The 26,482-nt window shown below is 33.6% G+C and overlaps 1 protein-coding gene across 1 annotated transcript; it reads left to right on the top strand.

Moving 5' to 3' along the window:
* Nucleotides 1-12,243: 12,243 nt before the first annotated feature.
* On the top strand, nt 12,244-25,260 carry LOC137920458 (spondin-2-like). Its single transcript, XM_068763825.1, has 10 exons — nt 12,244-12,417; nt 17,303-17,490; nt 18,180-18,394; nt 19,190-19,384; nt 20,832-21,038; nt 22,445-22,705; nt 22,789-22,969; nt 23,172-23,211; nt 24,115-24,295; nt 25,174-25,260. Exons 1-10 carry the CDS (start codon nt 12,395-12,397, stop codon nt 25,258-25,260), a joined length of 1,578 nt encoding a protein of 525 aa, XP_068619926.1. The 5' UTR covers nt 12,244-12,394.
* The last annotated feature ends 1,222 nt before the right edge of the window (nt 25,261-26,482 follow it).

Below are 26,482 nucleotides of genomic sequence, written 5' to 3'. Positions count from 1 at the left end.
TGGACGGACCTCGTTATGTAACTGAGATCATTAGTTTATTACTTACAAATTTCTCGCATTAACAAAACGATGCACAGATATATTCTCAAAACCAGAAAGTTTTGAGTATATTATTACAGTATATATACAGTATTATATTACAGTATAGTACAGTATATTACAATATATATACAGCAATACATTAAAAATATATTGCTGTGAACTGCAATATATTTTTATGGATAAGACAATTTCATTTCTGTACCAGCAGAAATTCCAGTTTATCTTGTTTATAATAAAATATTAAACCAATAAAAAGTAATGAACCGTGCTGCAGACTCTAGCTGAGGACTTTCCGAAATAAAATCCTCAGATATGTTTATACAATACATGTATATTACATAAATTAAAAAATATTGATCCTTGTTTATGTTGTAATTTTATATTGATTCGAAAAGGGATTTCACTGACCGAAAGTGGATTTTTACACGTACAACTTGTCATTACAAGTAAAAAAACTCGCTTTATCTCCCAGTTTTGTAACGTAAAAATGGTTCGTCTGATGTTGCAAATATTAAAGGGCGGTGGTCATCATTTTCTAGCATCTTGTTACTGCAGTGAAGATTACTTGAAGGTAGACTTATATACAAGTCATGTGTTATATACTGTAAGAAAATGGTAGCTTTGTTTACATAGCTATCTCTAGGTACGCTTTATTAAATCTACTTTATATTTATCATTATAATTTCAGTCATAAGGCATGCACCGTTAGATGTCGTTTCCGCCCAGAGACGAACTTCAAGCCATAGGCCTCCCCCAAAAGATATCTGTGGGGGATACGCCAAAATCTTCACGCTTGGCAGGCGGGTTGGCGACCGCAGTGTGCTATTAGGTACGAAGAGAATGCTGCTCCCCATTTTCTGGAAACTTGTTAGTAAGCAGTGACAACCCCATGTGATTAATGCATGCATCTAGTGTGAATTAAATAAGATTTTATTCCGGGAATCGTAACCGCGACATGTGATTGCAATTTTCAGACCTCTACCGCTGTGCTATAACTGCAGGATGTAGGCCACCCCATATATTTATAAAAGGGTCAGTTCAAAAGGTCCTGCATCTAGAGTCTTCCGACGACCTTAACAAGGTTATCTGTCCACCTTGACTGTGAGTATCTTGTATGTGTATTCTCCTCTTCAGAAAAAGAATTTTTAAAATTTCGCTTGTGCTGTAATAATAAATGTTATTAATGCCAACTTGTCAAAATAAATCTAGTGTTCTTAACTTTTAAGTATTTTTAAGTAACCACCGTAATATTGAAACAAAAAACATGGCCAGCCATTGCCCGTATAAGCGTGTCATCTTCGCATGTTTACTCCACGCTGCTTAGGCCGACTTTTATCACGTGTTGTAACATACAAGTCAAGGTAAGGTCACCTTTAGACATTTTATAAAGCTCTTTGCTTTCATTTTACCCGGCCATGGTCACAATATATAAAATAAAAGCTACATATTATGTTGTAAACTTAAATGATTATTGTGTTATTTGCGTTATAAAGATGAACACAAAAGGTACTGACCAAAATTCATTCAATAAAAGTATGATAGATATCACATATCTTTAAGATTGATGATTCCTTGACACCTTGATTTCCTCTCCATATTTTATTTTACTATTTTGGAAATAAGTTAAGGGTCTCCGCTTATTTACAACTTGAACATTTATTTTATAAATTAAATTTTTTTTTATCTGTGACGGGAAAATAATTTGTATATATGCTCTGTATTTCAGCTCTGTTATCCGGATCTAACAATAACAACACTCTCCTCATTGTATATTTTTCAAGTAAAAAACCAGTTTACAATTCAATAATGGACAACCCACGCGTACGTAAGGAAATATTTTATACGCTAAAAGCATAGCAGAGAAGACTTTGCCACCGTTTGCGTTAAGAATACGGGGAATCATAATTCTATTTTCACCATTAATGCACTAAATAGCCACTGTATTCACAAGCAAGCCTTCGACTATAATCCTACCGAAACCGATGTACCGCGCTTTAGGTATACGTGAGGCGACACGGGGGAGACCATCAGTCGCTCCTTTCCGTCAGTTTGCAGTCAACAATCGTGGCGGGCACGCACATGCACTTTTTCCTTCAACACCTACCTCGACGAGCTTTCTTAAAGCGCTACAGCAGTTTCTTTGGTAGCTTTAAATTTGACCTTTGAATTGGGGACGATTTTTTGGTAATAGGGTATGGCTAAGCCGGTGGACAATCAATCTCTATTTCCTGTAGTCGTACCTTACAACCATAACATGTGCCATCTAAACTGTTTAATATTTAGTTAAATTTGACATAGGAGATAGTCCAGGTACAAAATATGTAAAAAATATATTCATTTATTAAAAAAAATTGTCATGTTTATCATCATATAATACGAACTTTTATACAATTCATGTTTGCATTTTGTTAACAGTGATAGAGAGATAGATATAATTTAACAAATTTATAAAAAATAACGATGTTCTTTTCATATTATGATCCTCTATTTCTGAATGCAAACTTTAACAAAAACTACGCGTTTAATATTTATTTTATAAAAATCTTGCATAAAACAAAATGATTCTGTAAAACTCTCCTATTTATTCTCGCTACAAAATATATTCAACAATTCTCCTCTGAATTTCTGACATTTTTTTGTTTGTAATGTTAGCATTGGTGGTACAAGTAATATAAAGTGGTTTTTGTTATTATTGCCGCTCTAAAGAGACTAGAGCAATGCGTGTTTTCACCTCGTACTGTGACATCTCTTCCATTACTTGAAATACTAAAATTTTTATATATAACAAATAACATTCACTGCAATGGTTGTCGGCAAGTCCTATTGAAAATCCATGGAGGAGGCCTAGGCCAACTGAAATCATATGGCTGAAATTCTGATGATGATAATAACGAAGATGAATATTCATACGCTTTTTATTACATATACATAGTGGCAATTTATTTATTTTATTATTATTATGATTTTTTTATGATCCCAATTCTGTATCTCGGAGTTATTTCTTTGCTTTCTTCATATTGTGATCTCTACTAATTCTATTTATTACGTCTGGGAAAAATCCAGAGATCGATGAAACTGTTAAAGCTAAAAGTTACCTATAATGAATGCATAAAAGATTCTTAGAATTCTATCCATCCTAACTTACTTGCGCAAAAACTAATGGTCAATACTCAAGAATTACGCTGACTGAAACATAAAATATTCACAATTTTTATTTTATTAGCGATGGATTTTTTAATTTCATTATTGTTCTTTAATAGTTTATGTTCTTTAATCCCGGAGTTATCTCTTTACCTTCTTGATATTGCATCGTCTATTAAAAAAGAATTTTTGACTTCCGTATCCTGAGTTCGCCGTGGCTATAAAACCTGAAAATAATATTATGACCGTATCTGAAAAAATCAATGATTCTAAGACGAAGGTCGATATTATTATGTATCGCTATCATTATTTACACTTTAGGAGGTCACGTCTACTGATGAACACAGGCCTCCCTAATTTATTTCCAACTAGATCCGTCCGAAGCGTCCTTCTTCCAACGTCTTCCAACGGTCTTAAAAAGGTCACCTGTCCATCTCTTATGTTCCTACTCTACGTATATACTACTAGAAGATTAAATACTTCGAATTTAATGTTTACAAAAAAGCAATTAGAAGTTATGTTTTTTTATGAAATATGTCATAGCGATGTTTATTGCACCGATAAGAGGCGACGACATCGACTTCTTGAAACTTATAATAATCGCTTCGAGCACCTAGATATATTTTCTCAATTACTTCACAACCTTTAATAGACTGAGAATGATGCATTTAACGATTTACTGTTTCTTTTTAGTTTTAACTCTCCGCTTAATTTATCATTTATGCGTTATAATTTTAAACATCGTTTACCTAACATAAACACCATGTTGTACCTCTCCTTGATGGAATTGAAAATGTTGAAATTTTTATTTCACAACAATTTGTTTTCTCTCATAGATAAAGATTAAAAGAAATAAATACAAAATAATTTTGGGTCCCCGATTCTTAAGTTCGCTCGTGAAAATAAAGAATGACGCCTTTTTTTACTGACAATATTGCTTCTAAACATTCATCTCATGATATTACTCCTTTAATATAATATTAGAAATTGAGTGAACGGGCGCACTTTAGGTTAAAACAGATAAAATATGGATTGGTATTAAATAATGAATATTAATGTATTGTACTTATATTTACGTATTTTTTTGAAAAATAAACAATTACATAAATTTTAAGAAATATAACAAGTAATTGAAAAAAATACAAATGTATAACTCACTAATAATAAATGTCATTTAGCGATTTATATAATGTCTACTTTCAAAGTTGAGTCTAATATAAATATAATGTACTTTGAAAATTGTACAACGGTTTATCATGTTAAGTACATACTCTACAAATTCAACTTTTACATTCATTTTATATCGAAGCTGTTCCTTTTGTTCTATTGCACTGAAAGTCATAATAATAAGTTTAATTCAAGTTCATGCCCGTGCAAGCAAATATTCAAAGAACGTATTTTTAAACGTCTTTTTTTTACAATGTCACGCGTGATAGATGCAAGTTCGATAATACACATATTTAAACATTTTCGTATACTTTTGCAATTTGAATTTTTTGATAGAAATAAGTCTCGTTCGGACCTCAACGTAACAACGCAACATTCACTTTTACTTAAAAAGTTTACGCGGTCGCATGGGAGCTTTTGAATAGCACACTCAATAAAAAGTTAACGTAAGTCTTTTGATTTGAATAATTTATAAACTTTTTACATTTACAGATGGAGATCATGCCGCCGTTTTTTTACGAATGTCGCCGAAGTAGTTTCTAGTTCTAATCTAAATTAAAAAAAAAACACTACGTGTGTTTATTTACATTTTTTTCATTTTTTTTAAATGCCGTTTACTTACTACTACTATAGCGCTTAAAGGACACTGCAGTCGCGCTTACTTTAGCCTCCAAAACGCAAAATTGCCGATAATCTAAATATCTTCCCTACTAATATCTGACCGTTATATATATTCCAAGGGATGTACACATGGAGTACTACGCTCAATGAAAATTAAATCCAGAGCTTAGTGTGGCGTGCAAAGTAAAAGGAGTTATGTTTTTAAGCTTAACAAAGATCAGTGTATACCATAAATTCACTCTGGTGAAGATGTAATTTTTACATTATTAAACCCATTTAGCGAATTTTTTTAAATACTTAATGTCACTGTGTGTGTGTGTATATACATGTACATGTGTATATACTCTGAAAGAGCAGTGCATTCGCGATGCACTGCTCTTTCAGAGAAAACAGAGTCGCACCATCTATCACGGTCGAATAAATCGACCAAAGACTTCATCTGCCGTAGGAGGTTGAGAAGGACATGCATATGTGAGTATGTGCTTAAAGAGAAGCCATCATCATCAAGACGTAAACCAGAAAATATCATTACTTTATCCTAGACTAAGTAATTAACTACACCGGGTTTTCACTCGTGACCTTGATGTATAAGATGGTAGATCTAATTACTTTACTAGTTTCACTGCCAACGGACATCACTTTTACCAAGCGGTCACTAACTCCGGACCTTCCACTTGTAAATATAATAAGTACGATACCATGGTAGCCGTAAAGTATTTTTGAATATGACTGTCCAACGAACATAATTCATCCATTGCAAAGATGAAGGGAATAATATTATAATTCCAAACTTCGTTTCACCCCGCTGCTATTTGTTTATTTGATTTATGTGTCTGGCTGTCACTTTACCTAATTTGTTATTTTCTTAGAGTTATTTTTTTCCCATGTCGCATTCCCTGTGCTCCTTTGCTTCTGTTACCCTTTTGCAAACAGGGGATAATATTAGGTTATCAGAATACAATTTATTTAAACAGAAGATGTTATGTATACATAGATATATAATATTTTATCCCCGTTATGCGAAAAAAAGGCGGCACTAAATAAAGAGTTGTGATTCAGGGTAGATTGACTAAAGATAGCCAGCTTTGAAATATAATACTTAATAGTTCGGAAGGCCTCTGCGAAATCACCTCTAAATCTACGCGTGCATCAGAGAGGGAGATTATTGGAAATCGTGAACATGACATATGCTCTAGCAAGAGCAAACGACTGAAAAGAAGATATATTACATTCAAGGTAAGATACTAGTAATGAGTTGGTGATAGTGTCATGAAATATATTCATAATAAATACAGTTCTTTGTTCTATACATTAGTCGCTCATACTTGCTGGGTTACCGCGATACATATATAGCGATAAAAAGAAGATGAGCATTACTACATTACAATTTGAGAATGCCTGTATGCCTGTCCAATAAAAATTTGCGCCAGGAAACGACGTGCGTTCCTTAAATAAAACTTTCATATATATGTGTTAAATTCCATGCCAATTCCACTGGGCTACGTCGGTTACTTTCGCTCGTCTGCTGATCGCCTTGTCTCTGATTTGATCTCGGAGAAAAATCCCGCGTTCAGTTCTTTTCATGGCTCGTTGTGCAATTGCGAGCTTGCCAATATTATATATTAAATGCTATGTTTCTTTCATTTTAAGTTTTGTTTACACATGTTTTCTTATAATCATTCATAAAGTAAATATTATATATTTTATTATATTCGTCTATGGTTATTATTATATGCATCGTTGGGTCAGAAAGATTTGTTTTAAAAAGCGCTGAATTTTAATGCAGAGCCATGTGGGGCAGATTCGCACTAATGACGCAATAGCACTGCTTAGTCCCCGTTCTACAAATGAAACGGTAAGTCTTAAAGACATTTTTAATGACTCTTGTCTGCCCGTTTGTCCCGAGGACACTTTTGCACTGTAAATATCTTATTAAACGGAATCTCTTTGCTTATTATACGACAATACGTTTGCAGTGTACAATGATATTAAGCACTGGTTCTTTCTCCTGGCAGGATCTGGATGGTTCCACTTTTACCTCCAAATTGAAGTGCGCAAGCCGCGTTGTGTTCTAAATTCCAGAGCGTTGAAACTAGTTGCATTATAAGGCAAATATCACTTAACAAGATGACAGATAAATTCAGCAAATCCAGGTGGCCTTGACAGCAATAAGTTAACGTAACACGGAACACTCATGCATGCTTTCGTATGTCCAATATTTTTTACGATCCACTGACCTAAATAATCTAGGATACGAAGGCGTGATGTTAGAGATACAATGACTGGAGAATGTGTAACATGTTATATATATTTTTGACTAATTAAAAACACAGACAGCTTATTGACGTATATAATACATTTTTAATATCGAAAACGGACTGGTATTATAAATTAGTCACGTCCTATTTAAACCAAGTCATTGCAAATATTCGATTTATTTAGACTCGCAGTTGACCGTAATTCCACTTAGAATAAAAATCATACGGTTTCGTATTAGAGACACGATTTAGAGAACCGAATATACAAGAAAAAATAAGCCTTTGGTTAGACCAGTAAATCAGTTAAACCGAAGTCTAGTTGTCGTTTTATTTTCTATTTGTTAATGTAGATTTCATAAAAGAAACAAAAATAGAGTAAATAAATCACGCCTTGCTATTTTAAAGAGGATGCGTTACGTGTTGAACTGAGAATGCGCATTGGCTTTTCTACTTAAAGAGGTTAGAATTCAAAAGCATAAAGTGCAAGAGGCGCTCTACCTCCAGGGAATACGAAGTGTATATTTTCAAACCCCAGCTACTCTTCCACCTAACTTTATTTACATTTATCTTTAAATATTTTAACTTTCTACGGACCCGTATGCAATTTTAACTTTTTTATAAATTTTTAAATTAACATTTCTTTTATAACGTTAATACGTTACGAAAATTAATATGCAATAGATTTGGTGTGTAATTGTTAATAAGAAACAAAAAAAATTTTATTGTAGTTTAATACATAGTTGTTGCAAAGAGAAATTAAAATCACATCTATACGAAATTGGATTTTTACGGAAAATTATGATGTTGCAGCAAATACTTTGCAACACTTTACACACATAAATACGCATTATTTTGCATTATCGTTAATGTTATAACAGAAGTACAATTATTTCCTTGCATTTAAATTATTTTCTTTATGTAATGCCTAGTGGTAGTGACAGTGGGCGAGGCATATCGCTCGTGAAGCCGTAGGCGGTTGCTGCCGAAAGGTTCTCGAGTGGTGACCACGAACCAGTAAAGGCGGCGTGGGTAGGCCTTCTACTAGGTGGAATGATGACATCGTTAAAGTCACTGAAAATCGCTGGATGCGGGAATCGCAAAGTCGGTCATTGTCGGCAAAAAGCCTTACTGTTGGCGTCCAACGGATGACATGATAATGATAATTACCATATTCTGCATATAAATGTATTATCTAATTATATTCCGCTGCTTGAGAAGAAGGGCATTGCCGGCTGTAATACAGATTATTACTATTATAGCCGCCAATGATAATCCAAATAAATAACTAATAACATGTAATTATAAAATAATAAATACGTCATTTGCCATCTTCCTAAACAAACCTTTGTTTGGATATTTTCAAAACAAACAATTGACATTTTTATGGTGTATTCCTAAGTATTTACAACACCCGCAGAGCTCGGAATATGGGCTGTAAATATTCGCACAAACAAACAAATCCGTGTGCCTGATGTGACACGATGTATCTTGACACATAGAAAATAAATGGCAAGTTTATTAAACTGAGCATAGAATTGTTATCATATCTATTTTCATGGAAAGAAAAAAGGACATCATTTTGGTCATGGAGTTTTCTTGTACGGAAACCGGACTGACGTCATCATCATCATCATTTCAGCTGCAGGACATCTACAGCTGGAAATAGATCCTCTCAATAAATTTCCAAAATGACCGGTTGTAAGTGACCTGCATCCAGCGTCTTAAGAAGGTCGTCTTTCTACTTTGTGTTCATCAGTTCAAAACCTTTAAGCCCCTGCGGCCATATTTTCTGGGCGTTATGTGGCCTACCAACTGCCTTTCATTCGTACACAGATCTCCTCTTTCCTAATTCAATCACTTAAAGTAATCCCGATTATAGCCCTCGCCATGGCTCGTTGAAGACCTATGAATTTGCCAATTCCTTTAATTGCTACAAGTACATAAGGATACAGCCAAACGACGATATAAAATTAAGAGTAAGGTATAAATTAACACAAAAGAAGTTTTTTATGTTCTACGAAACATACAAATCTACTTCTGAAATATTAAATAAACATCCTAATACGTAACTAGGAATGCATATTTAATTACACGGATCCCAGGCGATTGTCTAATTTGAAATTGTAATCAGTCGGTTGTGAAACGATCTGAACACTTTAGAGCACTCGCGGGAGTGGGAGGACGGCAGGCGCTGAAAATGCCGGCAATACAAATATTATTCAAATAAGCTGGTATTGCCCTAATTGCGCAGAGGCCAATCACTAAATAACCCCTACCTTGCTTGAATAGGTTTTATTGAAATAAAAAAATCGGTACTTTATTTCGCAATGCGCTCATTTAAAGAATTGGATAATTGACCTTATTATACATAGTACGGCTTTCATTGTAATGGTTTAATACCGATAATAAATGACATTATCTTATTTCATTAATTTGTAAATAACAACTGCATTCTAATACAGCTTTTAGCAACTATCAACATAAACCATCTTTAGCCTTTATTTATAATAGATTTGGCAAAAGGTTCCTTCGCATTTTATTTCAACATACGAAACATATTTTAAAAAGTTTATTTAAATTTTTTTAACCATGTAGTTATGATATGATGCCGTTGTCCTGAAAGCTTGGAGACTTCTGATCTTTTATTTTTTTCTGTGTGGCTAAATATGTGCGTGGTCTAGAGTTATCATGACAAAAGATCACATTTAATTCTAGCCGTTTTCTCCCAACTTCATGCTTTAGTCTTTTTAGCTGTTGATACTAGAAAAAGGAATTAGTGATTCTGCCCAGCGGTAAATGTGCATAATAAGCTATATATCACTCCTAATGTTACCTAAATACAAGTTAGTTAAAGTCTCGGGGTATACTAGTTAGCAATCTCTTTAAACACTTTCATAACGTTTCAATAAAGAATCACAAATGAGCACATATTTCGACAGCTATATTGTAAGTATTGACAAGCCGATTTTGGTCCACGTTTTCAAAAATGGCGACAATTTTACCCGTAGCACATCAACCAGAGCGAGGTGCATCTTTGTCATTGAAATAGTACTAATACTTTTTTACTACTTTTTTATTTTACTTATATTGCATTAGGTCTATAAACGTCACAATTTCTTTCGCAGCTTGCGTTGCATTTTTTACCTTTTTGAAGGTAAATTTTAAAATTTTCTTCATCAGGCTCACTCATTTTGAAAGAAAGTAAAACGAACGAAAATTTGCACGAAATAAAATTTTACGAGCTTGTTTCTTTTTTAATGAATAATGTCATCAAAACAGTTACAAATAGTACAGCCAAATATATTTTATTTCAAGCTTATACATACTATTTGTTAAAATACTTTTTCCCAGACCTAATACGTAAAGAAGATTCTATGAATAATATAATTTAAAAAGGAAATACAGTAATCCCCACTAACGCGGCACTTTTTAACTAGTTTTCATATTACGCGTTTTCAAGTAACTCGTATAAAAAGTATTTTGTTTTCATAACACAGGGATTTCCCCCGTCATGATAGTCTTAAGTTGGATTAAATTCGAGACTGACACTACTGAACATCAGAAAATAAATATGAAAGTTAACACGTGTCCATAATAAGTTATTGGAATTAGTGAGTTGACAATAATTTTAAAACTCTTTATAATTAAAGGAAATATAAAAAATAAGTCGATCATTTGTGTGAATATATTTGAAATCGAGAAAATACGCCTTCAACTTTGAATTAGCAATTTGTCGTTTAGACGTTTAGACGAATCAATATGAAAGCTCTTCTCCTGAGAAGAGGTTCACGTCTCTCTCCGATCACCGAGCAGATAGGAATTTAATAAAGCAAAACGTCACATATGACCTATTTATTTTTAAGTTATTAGCTCAAGGACTTCGGATCCGAAAGGCCAGAATCCTACGAACTCAAAAAGCCAGAAAAGCTAACAGCACCCAACGTCAAATAATTAAAGCCACAAAAGCGGAAAATTTTATATAAGTGAAAACTATTTTTAACCATCTCCGTTCCTTTATTGGACTTCTAGGCGCAGGCAAAAGTTTCATCCATACTTTATTGATATACCCAAAAGTCGAACTAAACGGTTAGACAGCTCGTGTTTTGGTGAGAGTCACCAACATTTGGAACGACCTGCCTGGATCTATTTTTCCTTTGGGTTGAACTCTGGAGCCTTTAAGAACAGAGTGAACATATTTCTTTTGGATGGGCCACCTTCCTTCATTTACACTTTCCGTCAGGTGAGATGGATGACAAACGCCTATTCCATTATAACTATATAAAAAAAAATAATAAAAATGTTAGTCCTCGACAATAACGACATGTCATTATACAATATTATTTATTCTCTACATGTCACATTTTTGGTACATGATGTTATATACTTCAAAATTAAAATTTTGTGTGGCTAGAATGTTAAAGTTTTGTGGAACTATTCTTGTTATATAAATCCAAAGTTAAACAATTATTAACATATTAACGTTAAAAAAATGTCATTAAGTTTAAGTATTATCCAATAATAGAGGTCCTTTTTTGTGACAAATGACGTATGCGAATTGGCACACACAATTAACAGCTGAGATCGGGTACTAAAAGACAGCCCTCATTAGAGTATCTAACTCAACTCCCGAAGGAGCCAATCTGAATTGATAAATCATTTATTTTACAACATAAGGTGGCTATCAAGCTACTGATAACATGAAACCTTCTTTTGGACTTCCACTCGAAAAGCGTTTATACATTCCGATCTGTGTCTGTCAAAACTCCTCTTGGTCGGTTACTAATATAATTGGATTATAGAGAATACTACCCTGTCCCAATCCATTATATTCTACGTAATTAGAATTAAACGGAGAAACAATATGAAACAACTTCTTTAGTTTTATAATTCTGTCGTTCGCGTCCCGCAACAGAATGCCAATATGGCGCTCCTCGCCTGGCACATTGCCAGCCAAACTCAGCATCGGTTTATTTTGAGTAGCATAGACCGCGTTTAGTTGACGCCGCGATAACCTACAAGATTGCTTCATATTGAATTTATTCCAATAGATTCGATTTAAAAAGAAATATTCCCAAGTTATACTTTTCTTTCCCGAACTAAATTCATAAACAGTGCACTGGTGGCTCAAATAAGTTTTGTTTTTTCTCGTTGGCAGGAAAAGAATAATGACAGATGCATATTTACTAACGTACGTATGAAACTATCTCGCTTAAAGTTCTATTTATTTAAGGTTTTCATGTTTAAATAACCAACAGCCAATATTAATTTTAAAATCGTAATGAACTAGATCAAAATAGCTTAGACATTAATTTAGCCTCTGATATATTTCACCTGCGTAATTTTTTGAGCATATACAAGATAACCTTCGGACATTTGTGTAGGTCCTACGAATGCGGCATAGATAATGAATATGCGAAAACATAAAACATAATTAAGGTGGTTTTTGCGGGCTATAAATATTACTTCGTCATCGTTTCAGCCTATAAACGCCTACTGCAGGGTGTAGGTCTCGTCCAGATTTCTATGGAGGAATATACTATAATCGCAATGTGTGGCAGGCGGGTTGGCGATTGTTTAGTTTAATAGTATGCAGAGGACGCTGCTGCCCACTAGAAACTTCTTCGTGAGTAGTGGCAATCCTATATAGTTACACAAAGGATGAATTATATGTAAGACTGTATCCCGGAAATTGAACCTTTATTAATGATTGCAAATCTCAGTTCTAACCACTCATCTATCACTTTTAATATTGCTTACGACAAACTTATCTAATTAAAATGAATTAATTCAACATTCCCATTAAAAATAAAATAGTTTTTAGATAGTGTAACTAAAACCAGTTAGGTTTCTCTAAATTAACGTTTTGAAAGAAAACAATTATCGAAGGCTACACAAGTAGGAAAGAACTTGATGTAAAATTCTGGATAATATTCTTGCACATATATAGAAATCCTTAACAATATTTTTTAGACTTGATACAATGTTAAAATGTATTTTCTGATTTATGTATAACCTATATTTGTAATAGTTTAGGAAAACTTTATGTATGTATTGAACATGTATGTTTACTATCGCATCAGAAATATTTTCTTCTGTTAAAAATATTTTGAGATATAATGAAGGATGTCTATGTACATATATTATACCTTTCCATTTTGTTAGGTTGAACGATATTTATAAATTACATATAATATTGAAGAAAGGGAGAAGGTAAAAATGAGTATTGATACATGCTTTCGTATAATAAAAAAAAAACTAGAACGGTTCTTTCTAAATATATAACAGTGAATATTTTTTTCTAACTGAAATATAAAAGTACAATTGTAAATACTAGAAGAACGAGACGAAATCTCATGTAAATATCATTGTCTTTTTCATGAATTAATTTATGGTAAAACAGCTGTGGAAATAATTTATGAACTCTTATTTTTCTTCTTTATATAATGTAGTAATAAAGTAAACAAGGCATCTAATAGCAGGTGGTACGCCTTGCCCATAACAATGCGACTCTACCCGTATCCAAGCTTATGGCGAACAAAACCCTGCTCAGTTTTGTTTGCGTTCGTCTCCTTCACAAATGAGATTTTTAAGTACTAACCGTGCTCTTCAAAAGTAAAAATTAGATTCTTACTATAAACTGGTAAAAATAAAGCTCCTTTGTGATTCCAACTCCGAAAAACTTTAATGAATCTGAGGAATTTTATCTCTCTATTCAGTTCAGTACTAGACATGGGCCTCGCTTCTAGATTTCCAATAAGTCTAGTTGTAAACGATAATCCAGCATCTTTTGACAATCCTAAAAACGCTGTGCCAGTCCGTGGTCTCCTCTACAGAACCTTAAGTCTCCAACGGAGCTGTTCTACCTGCCTACCTTCCGTTGGACTATATCGATTACTTTTGTTTGCTTACGGATCTCCTCTTTGCTGATTCGATCTTGTAGAGAAATCCCGAGCATAGGCCATGACTTGCTTGACAATGATTCCAGTGAGAGACCATGTTACAGTGTAACTTACATACATTATTTTGTATACTTCATCCAACATACATTAGTGTGTTACCAGTGAGGGGCAATAGTTCTACATGTCTTTTCTCATAATTATTAACAAGTCAATATATATCGTAGGGACAATAACGACTGCCTTTTTTATATGTGAAAAAGTTATAAAACCATCTCATTATATGCCAATTCATTCAATAAACAGTTAGGTTGTTGAACAGTAGATTAAACAACGAAAAATAGAATTTCATTTAGTTCAAAATACAAAAGACTTCAGTATACTTCGGTGACGCTATTGTGAATTTAGGCCGCGGCGTAATGCCCTGCAGATATCAGCGTGAGACGTTTTAAGAACGTAATTTCTAAAATATCTTAAAGTTTTTTTTGCGTGTAAATAAGATAAAAATTGAAAAATGCTATTGACGTATAAAAACAATTAATTCGATCATAGTAGATTTATCCCAGGGCCAATTTTTAAGATCTCTGAACAAGCATTCAATAAAATTGTAAATACGAGCAATCGCAGAGCAGGATGTCCATCCAAAAGGTGTAGAAAAAAACTTTTAAAGGTGGTCGGATGGCGCCAGACGCGGGTCGCTTCCTATAGGTCCTTATGGAAAACTGTAAGGTAGGTATGTCCAGCTGAGAAAGTCGCACGGTAGAAATGATGATGATGTTGTCTAAAAAAAAGAGACCAACAACGATTAAAAGTTTTTAAAATAGCACAATCACCGTCTATAAAGACTTCAGCGAAACATAATTATTACTATTCTTTTAACCACATAAGTTATTTTAAACGATATAGTGATATCATTTATAATAACTTATGTGGTTAAAAGAATAGTAATATATAGTGATATATTATATTAAGAAATAAAAGAAAACTTAATATTTATTAATAAACTTTGGTATAAACCTAAGGTTCTAGAAAACATCATCATGTAGTCTTACTGTAACATTAAAAAGTTTTTTACGTTCTTGGCTTTATTCAATGATATATAATTTCTAAATGAAAGATGTGTGTTGAATTATGTATGATTATTTTACTACATTTTTCTTCACAAGCGAGTGAGAACTTTTATTGAACTTTACACCTCTATAACAGCTGATATAGTGATATATTACCTGATATAATACAGATAATATAGCGCTTGTACATTCTTTATAGGCTTTTTGCAATTGGCTGGCCAGGTTTTGAAGCCGCCGTCAAGTTCAAAGAGACTGTTATATTTCTATGCATAAATTATTATTACCTGAGGTACGAATAGGCCCGCTATCCACTTCAGTTCGCCGAAAAGTGTCGTATATTAAAATGGAATCTGGGTCAGCTCTACTGGATTTTTCACTTTGCGGGCTTTATGAGCAAGTTCCACTGTAAAATTAATCATGTTTAAAAAGTTTGAATACAGTGGCATATTGTTAAGGAGAACTGTGTGTTTTTTATAATCTGTTGCTTGTATGACCTGATTACTTTCAGATTGTAAATTGAGACGTGTTAGTTTTCTTGTTAACTGTGTGCGGTATTAACTCAATCGTATTTAGAAATTTACTGAGAAATGACACATCTTTCTTTTGGTATATTTTTGTCTTCGTTTGTATTACTAAAACTTATTTCTTTGTAATATAGCTACAAATACAATCTCTAATATGAGAAGCCGTACCACTAATTATCATATACGTCATTTCAGCCGTATGACATCTTCTGCTGGAAGTTAGAGGCGGTTTGCTACGCTGCGCTTGCCTCACCACTAATAAGCTTAATTTACTTATTTATTATGTACATCAAATGAAATACAAGGAGCGGTTCTATGGCAAAATCCATTTTTTCCATACATTCATTGAATGGACTTTATTAATCAGGAAGAATAGCGCCGGCGGACAACGACCGATAAAATTTAATGAAAATATGTACATCCATATTAAATATTACTCATAACACAAAATATTTATATAATGCTTATATATAATATGTGCTGTAACAATACTATAATAATAACTACATAGCTTTGTACGAAACTAAATAAAAGTAAGCACTGAATAAATTAACCTGAAAGTATGTTAATAGGTTGAAATATTATAGAGTATAGATAATAGAATTTAGAGAAGTGAAACACAATCATTGTAAACTCTGTATAGGACTGCAGGATTTGAACCGGCGGTCGGCAATTCAAATCCGGTGTAAGTCTAACTTGCTTCGTCCATTACCGCTTCAGCAAACAAACCAAATGAAGTGGAATCTCCAAACTAATCTAAACTTGTATCGGGGGGATCTTTGTGAGTACTCTCGGATTATTGATTTTCTCTCAATAAAATTACGCGCTTTCCTTAATTACATGGCGCGATGAAATTATTTTGTGTTATGTAACTACGTACGCATAACTCCCCGTAATAAACAAAATTAAATATTACGTAGCAGCAGAAATAGAAAATAAATAAGGTTATATAAATTTTCCTCATAGCTGTACTGCGGAAAATTTAAGTTTACTTGCTCTACGTTCACAATTTGCCAATAAAAAGGGTATTTTGTTTATACACTTTAAAAAAATGTTCAAAACAAAAAAACGTAGTGGACGCTATACCTCCTCAACTCGATCCGCTACTACCATTTTTGTAAAACCTACACAGATAAATAATGACTAAATGAGTCTTAGTTCGTTTGGATAATATTGAGCAGTGGTACCCTGCGGTACAGGACTGAGACTTGCGATCGTAGGTCGTAGGTTGTAGGGTCGATTATCGGGATACAATCTTATATACTTCACACTTTTTTGCTGCTATACTATGCTGACTAACAAGTTTCCAGAAGACGGATCAGCAACATCCTCTGCGTATCATGGGCGTTTATAGGCGAAGTGACGACGAAATAATATTGATCATTGTTGGTATTAAAGTTTTATTCAATCAATAACGAAATATTGCAAATTAATTCAGAAGCTAATCTTTACTAATTTGTCTTGTTTACGATTGATATCGAAGGGTAAAATGTTTGTGATATAATAAAAGAGATTGAACATATTCCCCAAAAACCATTCTTTAGACTGTTAAAGTTACCAAAGACAAAACTTATTTGTTACAGTTTTATAAAGCTTGTGATATTGTTGGCCGTAGCATACAAAGTCAATGGGCAAATAGGAAAATGCGATCAGACTCCACCTCAAGCTGCGACGTCAGAACCTACCGAGAATAAAGGTTTATTCAAGCTGTCTGTTTTGAGAAGAGACAATGACACCAAAAATGTGTACTGGCCGGATCAAACATATGTTTGTGAGTATTATAAACTAAAAACATTTTTGTGTACTTTGCTAATTTATTTAATCAGGCGTGTTGACTTCTTTAATTATTTGACCAAAATTTTACAAATTAAGAAATAATTGTATTTGTATATTAGTTTATTTTTAGAAGATAAGGCTTTCTTTCTCGGTGCATGTCTTATTTTTTTAAAATTGATATTTTTTTTCGTCTGGACTATTACTGCTGCCCAAATGGCAAAAGGAGGTTTGGCGGATTCAAAGTGGCATAGTGCAGGAGGCGTCTAGCCTGACCTCTTTTGGGGTAGCGAAGCTCAGAGGGTCCTGGAGCAGCCACGGCTCGGGCCACGGCACTATTTATTTTGAAAGGCCGCCGAGGTCTTAAATTGCTTTGGCTGTCGCTCCATAGAATGGCCAGGTTGATGGATCCCCACGACAAAACCTCAGCTTGCGCTGTCACCCGACGATAATAATCGCTAAGCATTTCGACATAAAGGCACCCAAGAGGGCCGAGCCTGGGCTACTTTGCTAAATTATCTAATTACACTCTGAAAAAAACTACAGCACCAGTTTCTACCTTGTGTGTCCGGAGGCCTCGTTTCTGATCTATTGGCAAAATCTATAACGAAGTCAAAATGATTGATGCAAATAATAAACTATTCAAATATGTTCTAAATGTATTTTTTTTAATTTCTTCAAATCCAGTAATACTCGAAACAACAAACAAAACAAGGCCATTCCGATGGTTCATGATAACGGTCGAAGATCCCGACGTAGACAACAGCATCCATGAATTCGATCAGCTTCCTGTGGACGTCGGAAGTCTTAAAACATTAGCAAGTAACCAACAATCGCGCTACAGTGAAAAATGTTTTAACTCCGTTGAAAGTGCTGATAATTCCGATAAGGAAAATGTCGAGGTACAATAAAGTTTAACTTTAAAATAAAATATTATTACGAAAAATTCCAATACGCTATTTCTTACAGACTGCTAATATATAAATAATAAATATTAACACTTTATAAATGATATACTACACTTTTCTCTACTCACTCTATCTCAGAACCACTATGGGTTTTCTGGTAGGGAATAATGGTCACCATCATTTCAGCCGCAGAACGTTCACTGCTGGACATAGGCCAAATATATTGTAATAAGACCGATAGGAAATCTGCAATCAGCGTATTCCGTCAATCTTAAAAAGGATACACACACACCGAGAATTTTTATAGCGAATCAAGTCCGTTATTAAAGGCGTGACTGTTCAGCATTCCATGGATTCAGGAGTCATGCTCATTGCGCTTAGTGCCCACGATTCGCATAGCAGGAGGCCTGCTTGTAATATATTGGTGTTGACCTCCACCGACCAGACTCCCTTTACTAAGCCCAAGTTATAAATGATTCCACTAAAGCTCCTTTAACAGTAACTTCAAGTAATGAACCGATACTTGTTATTGAATATAGTGGTAAGTAAAAATATAGAGTTGTGGATGATTACTAATAATTGTTACAAGATTACGATAGAATGTAATGAAAGTACTTTTTCATCTAAAATTTTAAAATTAAACGTTATAGTTGCATATGTTTTTTACGTCACGAAAATTAAAACCTAGACACGAAACTTACATAACCTTTGCAGTGTACGCCAAAATAAAGTGCTGGTTCCCATATATATTTTAAGAAAAGCTAATGAATTTTCTTTTGCTTCTATTAGATACACTGGGTGTCACCTAAAAACAGTCCAAAGCCAAGTATTAGACTTCGTGCCACTGTCGCTGAGAACCAGGAGATGTGGTACACAGAAGAAGATTTGACCATCTTGCTAAAAAAAGACGATAGAAAGCCACTCGACAGCGCTCCTTATCCAGCCACCGACTCCTGTCAACTTAAGAGCGAAGCTCGTTATGAGGTAAAAATATGTGTTACAAATATTTCTAATATACATTGAAACAATGCAAGTAATATTTATTCTTTCAAATAAGCTACACTGAGTAATTTAAAAAGTCTAGATGTTTATTTAACACACATTTAAATTTGTATTTATACATAGAGTTCTGCCAGGTTCAGAATGTTGATTCCATCAAAAACAACCTAACAAAGAACTCGATAGTAACAGTAAACAACAGCAACAGTAATTTCCCATTGTAAATCGTCTATTTGTTGTGAAAATCAGTATTATACTAGTCCCAGGCATGTTTATCTCCTATATAATCTTTTGAACATTATAATTTGACAAATAAAATTAAGTATTAGTAAAAAGAGAACAACATTTTTCATCGCAGACATTGTTGCCAACAAGTTATGAATATCACAAGGCATAATTTGTACAAATATTGATCTAAATTTTTGTATTTTTAAAAATACGTATAAATGTTCTACTCGCACGCACATCGAATCCTTGATTCGTGTCTGGCCACTAGGCCGCGCCGCCGATAAAAAAAAAACAAGAAGATATATTACAAATTGAATTTGCGATTCCATAACAATGGCGCCATTTATAACTTGATCATTTCCATTTTAATTTCCTTTGTATTAGGCGAACGACGAAGTTTTTTTGTACGCGTATGTAATGTCATTTTCAATAAATAAACCTTGATTTATCATTAAAAAAGTACTTCTATATCTTTAATTGTATTGTAACAAATAAGGATTTATAATTAAATAAGATTATATTTCAGAATTGTGAATAATATTTGCATATTTATTGTACGTGCTTCCTTAGGACTAGTAGTTGTCTAGTGAGTATCATGAAAGATAGGACATCCACAGGTAGTCAAAAACCTCTCCCATAGTTTTTCGATAAGACTGGAATGATGCGGTCTGTATCCAGCGTCTTCTGATAATCAAAGTTATCTTGAAATATAACACAATCAAATCGATTTCAATTATTTATAATTTACCCAGACAAAGAGCCTCGCTATTTATGGTAAAGTAATATTTTTAAAAGATGACACGTTTATATCTTTAATAAGTTGTAGCGTTCGTGTGAGAATGCCATAATTGTAGTATCAGATTATAATGTACCGTAAAAAGCATATATTCAATACACGAAAAATGTACATTGCCTGCTTTTATTTCCTCCGCGAAAATAGAAAAAATACACTATCAGGCCTTTTTTCACGGCCTTATTCAATACACATATAAGGTTAAACATACACACTGCAACTATGTAGTATGTTTGTTGTAACATATCTTACTAAGACGAAGATTATAAAAAGTCCAGATGCAATTTCATATACATAATGATTTAAAAGTTCTAACTTACATCTGAATAATTTAAAAATAAATAATATTTTATTTTCAGCACAATCCATAACGCAATAATTTTTATTTTATCTATTATCTTTGTTTTACAGATAATATTCAGAGGGCGCTGGTCCAGACTCTCCCATCCACGTCACTATCCAAGCAAGCCTGATGAGAACGGCTACAGCCACATGATAGGCGCATCCCACGGGTACGATTTTACCCTGTGGCAACACGGAACACCAGCCAGTGCAGGGCTAAAAATGCTCGCTGAAGAAGCAAACATAAGCGTGATAGAGAGAGATATTATTAACAATGTACGCACCCTGTGCTTTTTACCTGATCATTTACATAATCAGTTTTTTTTTTATAAAATTACTGATTATGCCTATCTGTTTGTAAGTGAAGAGTTTACCAACGAACTTGGTTCAATAAAATAAAAGTTGTTATTTTTTATCGTCTAAGTATATATTTTATCATCATCGTCATTTCAAGCAAAGGACGTCCACAACTGAACATAAGCTTCCCCTATAGATGCTTAAAAGAACCTTTAAGAAGCGTCCTTTAACGCTGTGCTTGCCAGTTCGCGGTCTCATGTCAAGAAACTTAAAGTCCAACGGACATCTGTTCTGCACGCTTTCTGGTCAGCCCTATAACTCTTCAACTTGTCAATGCGTTGGATTATGTCGATTACTTTCGTTCATCTACGCATATACTACTCTCCGAATTTATTTAATTAATATTTCTATAAATACGAATGTACTATATTACTCAAAAACTCATATTGTAGTGCAATTGCTACTCTAAATGCCTATCTTCATCTTCAAATCGATATTGGAACACGATATGCAACTTCGCAATCAAATATCACTTCTGTTCCGTAGCGTAATAAGCCAAAATATTAAATTTCCTGCTTTTACAATACACGCGAATAGACGCACAAAATGCAAACTTTATTGCAATTCCTGATTTGAACTCCTACAAAGTACTGTCTGGTTCATTTCGCTTCTAGTTCTCACAGAACTAGCGAAACGAATTCCGATTCGGTCCTCGCGAATAAAATATTCTTTCAAGTTTCTTAGTAACAAACTGCGGTCATAAAATAGTCAATAAACTAGCTAAAACATCCTTCAGCCAAGTGTAATTTTTGGTTTTACTGGCGAAAACATTTACGAGATTAGGTGCAAAATCATTACGAGTTTGAATTTCATAACAGTATCAATTATTAAATAAACTATTTATTGTAATATTAAATTCTATATTTAAATGGTACAATTAGTTAATAATTTATATATTCATTTATTTATAATTATATCCAAAAAAGGTAATTTACAGTCATTTGCTACTTGTATACGTCATGAGAAGAATTTAAAATTTTAGGAAACTAGAATCAAATTGAACTCCCAATAATAGTATTCTTCAATTTAAAGCTACGATAGTTCCACAACAAACTCAGACGGATTTTTATTCTGGACACTCAAACTTCAAAAAATCTACTTTCACACTGTAATAGGACTGGATTCTGGATAACGGTATAGTTGTAGTTTCACGTCATCAGGAATCAACATAAATGTCTTTGTGTATCATGAATCTAGCTATGAATTATTTAGTAAACACCATCATAATTTTATCCTTAAGAAATCCAATACTGGTCATTAGCCTCACGCAGAGATATTCAAAATGGGCTATCTGTGTAAAATCAATAATTATAATCAACTTTTAGATGTCCCCAACGGGAGGCACGAGGACACTTATCAGAGGCAAGCGTCGTCATCACCCTGAGATGTTCGAACCATCCCACGCTCTATTCAGAGCTGACAGCACACACCATATGTTCTCCATCGCTGTGGCAATGAAACCATCTCCTGATTGGTTCTTAGGAGCATCGAGGTTTGAGCTCTGCACCCCGTTTGGATGGTTGAAAGAACACGAAATGCCTTTATACCCATGGGACGCCGGCACAATGGACGGGGTCTCGTATGAGGTATTTATGGGTTTATACATGTGTCGTGGCAACATTTTAGTAAAAAAAAACTTCATTAAACACTTTAATTTATTTTTTTACAGTCTCCAAAATCAGTGACAAATCCAATAGACAACATCGACAGGGTGGAAATAGGTTCATTTAACAGCGAGTCTCCTTTCTATCAGATGAACTTAAACAACTTGAAACCATTCGCTTATATCTATGTGAAAAGACTCGCTATTTATCCTATTAAAGGACCTAACTGCTATGACGATGGTGAAGGTATCATAAAATAATATAATTTATTCATTCAGTTACATTTTAAAGTTTAATGCAAATAGTTTTATAAAAAATTTGATCATGCGATGTTTGAGCACATTTGTACAATATGTAATAACAATTAAAAATAATATTAGTTTAAGATGTTTATTTGAGTTACACCCAGCGATACATCGTCGGTAATATATTTAATAAAATATTTCAGAAAATAAAAGTGAAACAGAAGAACAAATCGAACAAGAAGCGTAAGGAAAGAAGTTTTATTTATGTTAAACTAACACGTATCATTGATACCATTAATACTAAAAATTCAATACAATCATAATACTTGCATCACTTAATTGTACATTTGAAAGTTTGAAGGTTTAAAACAATTTTGATTTAACGGTTTTAACGTCTAAGAAAACAGGTTGCCTAAGCTAGTGCCGCTTGATAATAATAGATGGCAGTATCTCTAATTTAGCTAATGTTTCTAGTTTTTGTGCTTATGTCATCAACCTTAACATTTATAGGCTATTCGAAAAAACGATATGCATTTTTTTAATCACAAATAAAATATAAATATTAAAGAAACATAATGTTATGTTAAAGAAACAAAACATACAATAGGTACGTATTATTATTTTTAACATACTAGTTATTATTTTTTTATCTTTCATACAATTATATCGAGTTCCTTTATACACATTTTGGTTTCAATAACAAATATACTAGGCGAATCAATACCAGATATGATTTTTAATATAACTAACATTATTTCACTTTCGTAAAAATTAATCTCTAGCTGGTGTTTCGTGTTTGGTGCTATAGTCACTCAAATATTGTTAGACAGGTCATTATAGCATATTTCTCTATATTATAAAAGATTTCTATATTATAAAATTTTCTATACTATAAAAGAAACATAAAGCTTAATTTAAAATTTAATAAGAATTTTCAACTTAAATTACAATAATAAGTCCACAGAAAGATGTAAACAACAACTATGACTTAACAACATAACAATGTATTTTTTAAATCTGTGAAAACTTTTGAATGGACTTCTTATAATTAATTTTTGTTATTATTAAACGTAGATGTCAGGTTTCTGAAAATAATAAATTAATAATATATGTAACTGTAAATACATATGTAATTACTTATTTTAGGGGTCTTGCAGAAGAACTAAGATTGTTAGAGTCTAGATCTCTACGTTCTGTAAAAGGGGAGTGCACTATCAGCGAGTGGTATGAATGGTCCCAGTGTGAGCCAGACCAGGGTTATTGTGGTCACGGCACCCAAATAAGAACTCGGTTAAGATTGGATAATACATACACCAATAGATATTCAGTATGTAAATATTAGTATCAATATTTGTAATATTTATTAAGACGAAATATTTTTTTCTATAGGAATGTGTCAGGCGTATGAGCTGGCAGTACAAAGTCTGCAGGGAGAGATAGTTAACAATAATTAATTTTAATATGTAATAATCCGAATTGAGAAAACGTACTAGTTTACTATATTATCATTGCCCTATTATTTCTTACAAATATTTTTGATAGTGTGCATCTTGTATTAATTGGCAGCAAATGAGTTATAAATTCACCTTTTGAAAGCTTTTACACCTTTACCTAAACATTCTGTATTTTTGAGATGATATATAAAACGTTCAGACCTTAAATTTTATCAATATTAGAATGTTTACAACGATTAAAAGGTCACTAATTTTTTTCGGAAATGCATATGTTGCTGTAAATATTAACGATGTTATACACACTTCGTATAACTCGTGTATAAATGAATAGAAGTGAAAATATTTCAAGCCCTCAAAATAAAAGTAAGCTTTATTTATTCCTTCTGAGATAAATAAAGGGTCACGTAAAAAGACACGAAGACACGAATTGTTTTTGTATAAAATATATGCTGGGCTCGCAGTTCGCTTGGCATTATTTATTAAAGATGTTTGTCTTCGCGTAGTCTACCTCACATTATCTGTGCCATTGCTATAGAAACTACAGTTACGTTACTTTTTTATACGAAGACATAATTTAAATGAACTCCCATATTTCTATTTTAATCGTAATGAGTATATAGGTTGTTTTTAGATATTTTGGTAATTTTTTTATGGATATAACCGTGGCAACGAGTAGCCCTAATAAAGTGTTTCCATATTGGTAAATTGGAGACAACAGTAATTTTATTAAAACTGTGTACTATATTTACAGGAGCAGCAGAAGTTAGTTGAGGATCCTACCGGTTGTAGAGAAGATCAGTCTTTAATACAGTCCAAAGCTTGTTATGTAAATTGTTAAAAATTAAAATAAATAAAACGTACAAATTTTGTACCTATTAGTTTTTCGTTATAATTTTCGCTAAATTATTTACAATAAATACATTTAAAAAACTTTTGAATTAAACGGTTTTTTCATACCCATTGTGGTGGTTGTGGAAAATTATGTACCTAGTCCGCCATATTGGAACAGCGTCCATCTAGAATTTTAAATTTTGACATAATCATCGTGTTTTACTAATATAGCCCTTTCATTTGATACCCATAAAACACACATCCTTGTCAATAAGAACTTGGTTTCGTTTTGTGCTCAATCTGTGAATTGATGTTTGTTGTTACTATTTCATCCTCCAGGGTTCGGATCGGACGTCAGCAGGCTAAAGTATTGATCTCCTACTGAATACCTTACCCACTTTTTGCGCCAATCGGATGTTATGCGGCGCGTCTGTGTGACAGACACATTATTACGTTTGTTCCCTCCGGGTGTTGTTGGGAGGAGCAGTCCTTGGTGTGTAGTTCACGCCGTCATGTTGCCCTGCTGTTATAGCTTGTCGTCATAAAGTTTTCTTTGTTTTCTTCTTCCTAGCGGCTAACTTCCATGGACCTGTCTGGTCCGTGTAATAACTGTTGGTGTGGGCCTCCCTACTCTTGGGGAGTGACGCTTGATCCCCTTCAGGCACGTCATGTGACGGGATTGCGTGGCGTAGCCAACCCTTTGTTATGGGAGGGTTAACTACATCCGGTTGTCGATAGCTGCAGTGGCCACTGATTTATTTGGCTGATATTCGGCTTCTTTGAAGAACCTTCTCAACGCCTCTCCGAAAAACTCCGAAATCGGGGGGAGGTTAAGATCGCTTTGGATATCAACATTTCTCCTGTTGGCCATTCGGTTGTTTCCCGGGCTTCTACACATTTTTTGCTAAGCCGTCCACCCCATGGGCTTTCCTTGGTTTTAGATTATTTATGTTAACTTCAGGGTACCTAGTCAGCTTATTCAAAGCGGCGATGCCATCAATAGATTATTCAAAACTGGCAGAATATTTTGCCATTTTTTATTAGTATTAGATCCTGAAGCGTTCCATATGTTATGTTTGCTAGTTAGTTCATCTGAAGTGAAAACTGATGTGCCTGGGTGGAATTGTAGATCTAATACTGTCACGATAATAAGCGGCTGTTAGCCTGTTGGCGCCCCTTCCAAGGTGAGATTTCGATGTTTTCTAGGATTGGTTGTTTGCGCGAAAACA

The sequence above is a fragment of the Battus philenor genome, unplaced genomic scaffold (genome assembly GCF_028537555.1).
Source record: "Battus philenor isolate CCGP_79_NKW_IND1 unplaced genomic scaffold, ilBatPhil1.0.hap1 SCAF_18, whole genome shotgun sequence".
Lineage (NCBI taxonomy): Eukaryota > Metazoa > Arthropoda > Insecta > Lepidoptera > Papilionidae > Battus > Battus philenor.
The sequence above is the reverse complement of the archived record's forward strand: the minus strand, read 5'-3'. Positions and strand labels throughout refer to the sequence as shown.

Bases quoted from the DNA above. Each gene is read 5' to 3' on its own strand.
- LOC137920458 (XM_068763825.1), top strand. From the start codon at position 12,395: ATGACAGATGCATATTTACTAAC. The intron at 12,418-17,302 runs GTACGTATGAAA...TATTTGTTACAG, and splicing joins ACAGATGCATATTTACTAAC to TTTTATAAAGCTTGTGATAT. The intron at 22,970-23,171 runs GTATCATAAAAT...AAAATATTTCAG, and splicing joins CTGCTATGACGATGGTGAAG to AAAATAAAAGTGAAACAGAA.